We start from the raw sequence: 9306 nt of genomic DNA, 5'->3' as shown, positions 1-9306 counted from the left end.
TTTTCAATCCTTTTTTATTACCAAACCTACAAATATAGTATACAATTTTTATTACAAGACAAATCAAACAATAATTAGTGAGATATATAATTTACTATAATTGTTTTATACATTATAAAACTATTACTCAAATACAAAATAAATCTCGAGTTCAAATTCCAAAACTAAAAATCGAAGAAAAATACAGAAACAATACAAGTTAGAACTGCTCATAATATATCAAATTACACTAATAGAGATGATCGTCAACCTAAATACTTAGTAAAAGATCAAAATCAACCTAAAACTGCTCCACTTTGTGCATTAAGCGTTCAAGTTATCCATTCCAATACTAGCCTGCAGCAAAATATCAAGAACAAATTGAACCAACAAAAACGATATATATAAAAATATTATAAGAAATAATCTAATTTATGCATGTATTAACAATTCCAAATTAAATCAGGTTCACATTCTACTATAAAAAAAAACTTGACATGTATATTGAAATAAAGAAAGCATTTTTCAATCATTTTCCCTTTCTTAATTATATTTTAGCATTTGATAGTCAAGCTTTATCTAGAGAAAGGAAAAGTCAAAAATCATTCTTTTCAAAATAGTGATTATATCTATCAAGTATTCAAGTTGTTTTTTTCCTTATGCCGCCTTATATGATAAATTAATATTACTAAATAGATAAATATCAAAAGAAAATACCACATAATTTTCATTTGTTCAATATTACTCAATGTTACATTGTTACACTTTCCTCTCTTCCAATTAAATCCATAGGTCTTATCAATATTCTGAAGAGTTTTACTACTTTTTAAAAATCCACAAGTAGAAAAACTTTTAAAGGTTGATAAATTTGATGGACTGCTTAATTTTCTATGCAAAAACATTCTACTCTTAACTACTTAAAAGCCAATCGCTAGCAAAATCTTTAATTTAAATACCAGAATTTATACATGAGATATGGATTTTTCGGTTTCAAAACTAAATTCAACTCCAACGACCTGAACGTCTTGTTATTGTTATTAGGGATACTATACCAAAAATTAATAGGTAATGGCAATGGATAGTGAAACTAGAGAAATTAAAAATAGAAGAAAACTGGAAACACCTTGAGCTAGAGTTAATCCCCATGCATGAAAACTAGTGTTGCTTAAAAAATTGATAGTACCAAACTACCAATACCAATAAAATAAACTTACAACTAGACTGACCTTTGCTAATTCCTCAAGTGCTGTCATTCCAGCAGGCAATTCCAAGATAATTCTTCCAGTTGGAACCCTTGCCTGATAAATAAAAAATAATAAGCATAATATGGAACTCTAGTTAAAATGTTTGAAAAAAAACATAGTTCTCTCTGCAAGGATCCAACATCTAAGAACCTGTTCAGTAAGGACAGCATAAGTTTCACCATCTGATTCCAGAAGTATCAACATAGTCACAGCAGGTCCTCTTGCAAATACAATACCTGGAACCTAATCACGGTTTACTTTATTATATATAAAGAAAGAAATCAGCATCAGGTGCAAGTGCACAGAAATTACAAGCAAAAGAGGAATGATGGATGCCTGAGAACATAAGGTAAGAAGCAAAAGATCCTAATAGTTGTGCATTTTAGATACCACATAGCTCAGAATGTGGTATGCCTATGAATCAAATACTATTAATACATTGCTTGCCATGATGAGGAATCCAATTTTTGGATATTGAAGCACAAGAAGCTATTTTTGAATAATATATATAGAGCATAACAGGTAAAATGTCTATTAGTTCATAGCCCCTTGCTAAAATTAACACAAGAAAATGGAAACATAGACTGGCTTATAAATGTCAGCTTTAAATTTGAGAAACCCAATGCGCTTTCCAAACATGTCTACACCCTGTTTACACCAAAAAGAGTCCAACTAGTTTCGTTGATTTTGATTTGAGAACATGAATAAGACTAGAAGACTAACAGGTTAGTCAGTTACTTAAATTACCAATTAACAAGGCCTAATTATCAGAAATTATATCCACTTTTTAAACACTGATGATGCAATTACCTGAATTAGAACTTGTCTCAGAGCCAAGGTGCCATCAGCTAGAATCCCAATCTCACTTTGCAAGTTATGCAACCATTGCTTGAATAAAGAGGAATCAATAGCATTCCTACAATGGAAAACAACAAAAACCAAACCAAACCACCACAACTGAGACATGTTTTTTATATAGCATGATAACAAGAATCTAGTAGTGGCTCTTAACAGAATCTTGGACAAGTGCCCCGAGAGTGCCATGCTGAACAAGAATAAAGGTAATTAACTAGTTCAAATAATCACAGTTGCTAGTCCAAAATTTAGTACAGAAAATAGAAAAATGCTCAAAAATTGACTCACATTCTAGCTTATTAATACATTTTCTGCAAGTTAAACTTACATAGCTATTTAAAGAAACAAGATAAACAACTCTTTGTAAAGAACAACATTCAGAGTTTGAGCATTGATAACAAAAAATTGATTTCTGAAACAAAACAAACACTGCAAAACCAACAGAACAGCATTTAAAGTTTGAGCATTGATCACAAAAAATTAATTTCTGAAACAAAACAAACAATCAACAAAATAATGAAAACAGAATTTTTTTTCCTTCAGAAGAAGAAAACAATGAAAACATGAAGCATATAATAAATCAATGATCACCAATATCCAACAAGAATCTCAAAGACAACAATAAATACACAACAACAATTTAGCAAATTAACAAGAACAAGACCTAAATAGAAAATCCAACAAATTAAATCACAGAAACCTAACAATTTAGCAAATTAAAACAACAGCAGCCCAATAATTTAGCAAATTATCAACTTAACAGGTTCAAAAACAGAAAATCACAACAAAAAAAATAAAATAAAAATAACAGAAGAACAACAGAACAACAAGACCGGAATAATTAGCAAATTAACAAGTTCACACTAACAGTTAAAATTTACCAGAAGAACACTAACGCAAGTGGAATCATCATGCTAATATGTTTTCTACAAAGATGTTATTTTTGCAGCTAAAATTTCCTAATTACTAAGATCCAATTATTCTAATTTCACATGCAATCAACTTACTAAGTTTCTAAAAGCTAGAAATGATAAAACCAACCCGAAATATGGTTAAAGCATTTCATCAAACATGTTGAGTGCGGAAAACTTGAAACAAAATAAGAGAATTCAAAGCTTAGTATCAATGTGATAGAGAAGAGAACATAACTATTGTATACTTTAATTCAGTCTATGAAAAAAATCCAAACCACTGCCAAATCAAATAGTTACTTATTGTAATAGAAATAAGAAGTTGCAGAGTTTCAAGCAGAGTATTGGTGTTGTGTGAGTGTATTGTCTAGTGGTGGGTTTAGGGAACTCACGGCGGCGACAAAAGAGAGCAGTTCGACGGCTAGGTGGAGCGCACGGGTTGGTCGCAGAGTTTGAAGCAGGGCAACGTGGCTTCCAGACGAACGCGAACCCGAACGGTGAATGGCGAGTGAACGCGAATGGTGAACGACGAGTGAACGCGAATGGTGAACGCCGAGCAAAATTGAACGGCGAAGAATGCGAATGAAGACGACGGCTGAACGAAGACACGAACGTTAACGGTAACCAACGGCGGCGGAAGCGCGGCTGAGCAGATAAAGACGACGGACGCCGAACTCGAGGAAGCAGATGTGATCGGTGAAAGCGAATTGGGGTTGAAGACTTGGAGCACGAGGGAAGCTAGATAGACGGACGGACGGCGGCAGTATGCCACTCCTTGCGGCGGATTAGGGTTGGGGACAAGGTTGGGGGCCGAGTTTGGTCCTGGTTGGGAGCCGAGTTTGGGAGCCGGGTTTGGGTCAATTGGTTGGGGCCCCTCTCGCCACACTTTTAAAACGTTATTGTTGCCCTCTACGGCCACGCTTTTGAAGCGTTGCAGTAAAGAAACCTTTGGCCACGCTTTTAAAGCGTGGCAATGGTGTACCAGCATATAGCCACGCTTTTTAAGCGTGGCCGTAATGAAACTCTGTCGCCACGCTTTTAAAACGTCCTTGTTTCTCTCTATGGCCACGCTTTTGAAGCGTGGCAGAAAAAAACGTGGCCTTTTCTCTAATCAATTGCCACCCTTACAAAAGCGTGGCCGTTGATCCTTTTCGCCACACTTTTGAAGCGTGACAAAAAAAAGAGTGGCCAAATTTCTTATCTATCGCCACCTTCAGAAAAGCGTGGCTATTGACCACTTTTGGCCACGCTTTTGAAGCGTGGCAAGAAAAAAGCGTGGCCACAGACCTTTTTTCTTGTAGTGTAACAACCCCCTTAAGCAGGCTTCTCCAACCACTTCTGTAGGAAATAAACCTGCAGCAACTAAGGTTGAAGAGTATAAAGCCAAGATGCCTTATCCTCAGAAACTCCGCCAAGCGGAACAAGACAAACAATTTGCCCGCTTTGCAGACTATCTCAGGACTCTTGAAATAAAGATTCCGTTTGCAGAGGCACTTGAGCAAATACCCTCTTATGCTAAGTTCATGAAAGAGGTCTTAAGTCATAAGAAGGATTGGAGAGAAACTGAAAAAGTTTTTCTCACTGAAGAATGCAGTGCAGTCATTTTAAAGAGCTTACCAGAGAAGCTTAAAGATCCTGGAAGCTTTATGATACCATGCACATTAGAGGGTACTTGTACCAAGAAAGCTCTATGTGATATTGGGGCAAGTATCAACCTATTACCTGCATCCACTATCAGAAACCTTGGCTTGGCTGAAGAAGTCAAAACAACCCGAATATGCCTCCAACTTGCTGATGGCTCCATTAAATATCCATCAGGTGTAATTGAGGACATGATTGTTAAGGTTGGGCCATTTGCCTTTCCCACTGACTTTGTAGTACTGGAAATAGAGGAGCACAAGAGTGCAACTCTCATTCTAGGAAGACCTTTCCTAGCAACTGGACGAACCTTCATTAACGTCCAAAAAGGGGAATTAACCCTGAGAGTCAATGAGGATGAGTTTAAGTTGAATGTTGTCAAAGCTATGCAGTATCCAGACACCCCAAATGACTGTATGAGCGTTGATATTATAGACTCTCTGGTGGAAGAGATTAATATGACTGAGAGTCTCGAATTAGAGCTAGAGGACATTTTTGAAGATGTTCAGCCTGACCTGGAGGAAGGAGAGGAAATCAAAGAAATTCTAAAAATTCCTCAGGAAGAGGATAAGCCTCCTAAACCTGAGCTCAAGCCACTACCACCATCCCTGAAATATACATTTCTGGGAGAAGGTGACACTTTTCCAGTGATCATAAGCTCTGCTTTAAAACCACTGGAAGAGGAAGCACTAATTCAGGTGCTAAGGACACACAAGACAGCTCTTGGGTGGTCCATAAGTGATCTTAAGGGCATTAGCCCAGCAAGATGCATGCACAAGATCCTATTGGAGGATGATGCTAAGCCAGTGGTTTAACCACAGAGGCGGCTAAATTCAGTCATGAAGGAGGTGGTGCAGAAAGAGATCACTAAGTTACTAGAGGCTGGGATTATTTATCCTATTTCTGATAGCCCCTGGGTGAGCCCTGTCCACGTTGTCCCCAAAAAGGGAGGCATGACAGTGGTTCATAATGAAAAGAATGAACTGGTTCCTACAAGAATAGTTACAGGGTGGCGTATGTGTATTGACTACAGAAGGCTCAATACAGCCACCAGAAAGGATCATTTTTCTTTACCATTCATAGACCAGATGCTAGAGAGACTAGCAGGTCATGAATACTACTGCTTTTTGGATGGCTATTCAAGTTATAACCAAATTGCAGTAGATCCTCAGGACCAAGAGAAAACAGCATTCACATGTCCTTCTGGAGTATTTGCCTACAGAAGGATGCCCTTTGGTCTGTGTAATGCACCTACAACATTTCAGAGGTGCATGCTCTATATCTTCTCTGATATGGTAGAGAAGTTCCTGGAAGTCTTCATGGATGACTTCTCAGTATTTGGAGACTCATTCAGCTCCTGTCTTGATCATTTAGAACTTGTCCTGAAAAGGTGCCAAGAGACTAACCTGGTCTTAAACTGGGAAAAATGTCACTTTATGGTGACTGAAGGAATTGTTGTTGGGCATAAAATTTCGAACAAAGAAATAGAGGTGGATCAAGCTAAGGTGGAGGTAATTGAAAAATTACCACCACCTGCCAATGTTAAGGCAATCAGAAGCTTTATGGGGCATGCAGGATTCTACAGAATGTTTATAAAGGATTTTTCAAAAATTGCTAAACCTCTGAGTAATCTGCTAGCTGCTGACACGCCATTTATCTTTGATAAGGAGTGTCTGCAGGCGTTTGAGACTCTGAAAGCTAAGTTGGTCACAGCACCAGTCATCTCTGTACCAGACTGGACATTACCATTCGAAGTAATGTGTGATGCCAGTGACCATACCATAGGTGCAGTGTTGGGACAGAGACATAACAAGCTTCTGCACGTCATTTATTATGCTAGCCGTGTTTTAAATGATACACAGAAGAATTACACAACCACGGAAAAAGAGTTACTTGCAGTGGTTTATGTCATTCACAAGTTTAGATCCTATCTAGTAGGATCAAAAGTGATTGTGTACACTGACCATGCTGCTCTTAAATATCTACTCACAAAGCAGGATTCAAAACCCAGACTCATCAGATGGGTGTTGCTTCTGCAAGAGTTTGATATAGAAATAAGAGACAGAAAAAGGACGGAGAATCAAGTAGCTGATCACCTGTCCCGGATAGAACCAGTAGCAGGAGCGCCCCACCCTCCTACTGAGATCTCTGAAACCTTTTCGGATGAGCAACTCTTCGCCATTCAGAAAGTACCATGGTTTGCAGACAGGAAAGAGAGGAACCATGAAGAGCTTCTCTCAAAACAGAGTCAAACAGAGCCCCCACAGTCAAACTCTAAGTTTGGTGTTGGGAGGCCACAACCAAATTCTAAGTTTAGTGTTGAACCCCCACATTCAAACTCTAAGTTTGGTGTTGGGAGGTTCCAACATTGCTCTGAGTATCTATGAGGCTCCATGAGAGCCCACTGTCAAGCTACTGACATTAAAGAAGCGCTTGTTGGGAGGCAACCCAATGTTATATTTATCTATTTTCCTTTGTTATTTTATGTTTTCTGTAGGTTGATGATCGTGTGAAGTCACAAAAACAATTAAAAAAGCAAAAACAAAGTGAAAAACAGAAAGAAAAATAGCACATCCTGGAGGAAAAACTTGCTGGCATTTAAACGCCAGTAAGGGCAGCAAATGGGCGTTTAACGCCCAGTCTGGCACCATTCTGGGCGTTTAACGCCAGAAAGGGGCACCAGACTGGCGTTTAACGCTAGGAATGGGCAAGAAGCTGGCGTTAAACGCCAGAAAGGGGTAGCAGCCCGGCGTTTAACGCCAGGATTGGCAGAAGGGGCATTTTTGCACGCCACTTGGTGCAAGGATGAGCTATCCTTGACACCTCAGGATCTGTGGACCCCACAGGATCCCCACCAACCCAGTTCACACTCTCTCTTCTTCACACCCTTTTATAACACCCTTCCCCAAAATAACCTCCACCAATCACCTCCATTAATCCTCCAAAACCATTATACAACCCACCTACACCCACCTACTCAAATTCAAACCATCACTCCTTCCTTTTCCCACATCATAACCACCTAGAACTCCCCTTGGCCGAACCACTCACACCTCTCCATCTCATCTATTTTCTTCTTCTTCTACTCCCTCTTCTCTTCTTTTGCTCGAGGATGAGCAAACCTTCTAAGTTTGGTGTGGTAATAGCGTTGCTTTTTGTTTTTCCATAACCATGTATGGCACTTAAGGCCGGAGAAACTTCTAGGAAGAGGAAAGGGAAGGCAGTTGCTTCCAACCCCGACTCATGAGAGATGGAGAGATTCATCTCAAAAGCGCATCACTAAGAAAGAGGATGGAGCAAACAAAAGAGCCCACTCATGAACCTCAACAAAAGCAACCATTATCCTCCATGAAATCAGAGAGGAGCAACAAGGGTAAGGAAGAGACATTGAGGAGCTCAATAACTCCATAGGATCTTCAAGAAGGAGAACTAGCCATCATCACTAAGGTGGACCCGTTCCTTAGTTTCCTTGTTCTTATTATTCTGTTTTTCGATTTCTATGCTTGATGTTCTATCTATGTTTGTGTCTTCACTACATGATCATTAGTATCTTAGTGTCTATGCCTTAAAGCTATGAATATCCTATGAATCCATCACCTTTCTTAAATGAAAAATGTTTTTATTACAAAAGAACAAGAAGTACATGATTTCGAATTCATCCTTAAAACTAGTTTAATTATTTTGATGTGGTGACAATACTTTTTATTTTCTGAATGAATTCTTGAACAGTGCATATGTCTTTTGAATTTGTTATTTTAAGAATGTTAAAATTGTTGGCTCTTGAAAGAATGATGGAAAACGAGAAATATTATTGAGGATCTGAAAAATCATCAAATTGATTCTTGAAACAAGAAAAAGCAGTGAATACAAAAAAAAAGAAAAAAAAGCAAGCAAGCAGAAAAGCCAATAGCCCTTTAAACCAAAAGGCAAGGGTAAAATAAAAAGGATCCAAGGCTTTGAGCATCAGTGGATAGAAGGGCCCACAGGAATAAAATCCTGGCCTAAGCGGCTGAACCAAGCTGTCCCTAACATGTGCTTGTGGCGTGAAGGTGTCAAGTGAAAAATTGAGACTGAGCGATTGAAGTTGTGATCCTAAGCAAAAAGAGTGTGCTTAAGAACCCTGGACACCTCTAATTGGGGACTCTAGCAAAGCTGAGTCACAATCTGAAAAGGTTCACCCAGTTATGTGTCTATGGCATGTATGTATCCGGTGTTAATACTGGAAAACAGAGTGCTTTGGGCCACGGCCAAGACTCATAAAGTAGTTGTGTTCAAGAATCAACATACTTAACTAGGAGAATCAACAACACTATCTGAATTCTGAGTTCCTATAGATGCCAATCATTCTGAACCTCAAAGGATAAAGTGAGATGCAAAAACTGTTTGGAGGTAAAAAGCTGCTAGTCCCGCTCATCTAATTGGAGCTAAGTTTCATTGATATTACGGAGTCTATAGTATATTCTCTTCTTTTTATCCTATTTGATTTTCAGAAGCAACAATTTAAGTTTGGTGTTGTGATGAGCGGATAATTTATACGCTTTTTGGCATTGTTTTTAGTATGTTTTTAGTACATTTTAGTTAGTTTTTATTATATTTTTTTAGTTTTTAATTAAAATTTACTTTTATGGACTTTACTATGAGTTTGTATGTTTTTCTGTGATTTCAGGTATTTTCTGGCT

The 9306-nt window shown here is 38.1% G+C and overlaps 1 protein-coding gene across 1 annotated transcript; it reads right to left on the bottom strand.

The window, feature by feature from the left end:
* Positions 1-303: 303 nt before the first annotated feature.
* Positions 304-2189, bottom strand: LOC110281183 (nudix hydrolase 14, chloroplastic-like). The gene is made up of 4 exons (XM_052261740.1): positions 2034-2189; positions 1374-1466; positions 1206-1277; positions 304-336 (listed from the first exon to the last, which is right to left on the bottom strand). The coding sequence occupies exons 1-4, from the start codon at positions 2187-2189 to the stop codon at positions 304-306; spliced, it is 354 nt and encodes a 117-aa protein (XP_052117700.1).
* Between the last annotated feature and the right edge of the window lie 7117 nt (positions 2190-9306).

This window comes from Arachis duranensis, chromosome 5 (genome assembly GCF_000817695.3).
Source record: "Arachis duranensis cultivar V14167 chromosome 5, aradu.V14167.gnm2.J7QH, whole genome shotgun sequence".
NCBI lineage: Eukaryota > Viridiplantae > Streptophyta > Magnoliopsida > Fabales > Fabaceae > Arachis > Arachis duranensis.
This window is presented reverse-complemented; position numbering and strand designations above follow the sequence as displayed.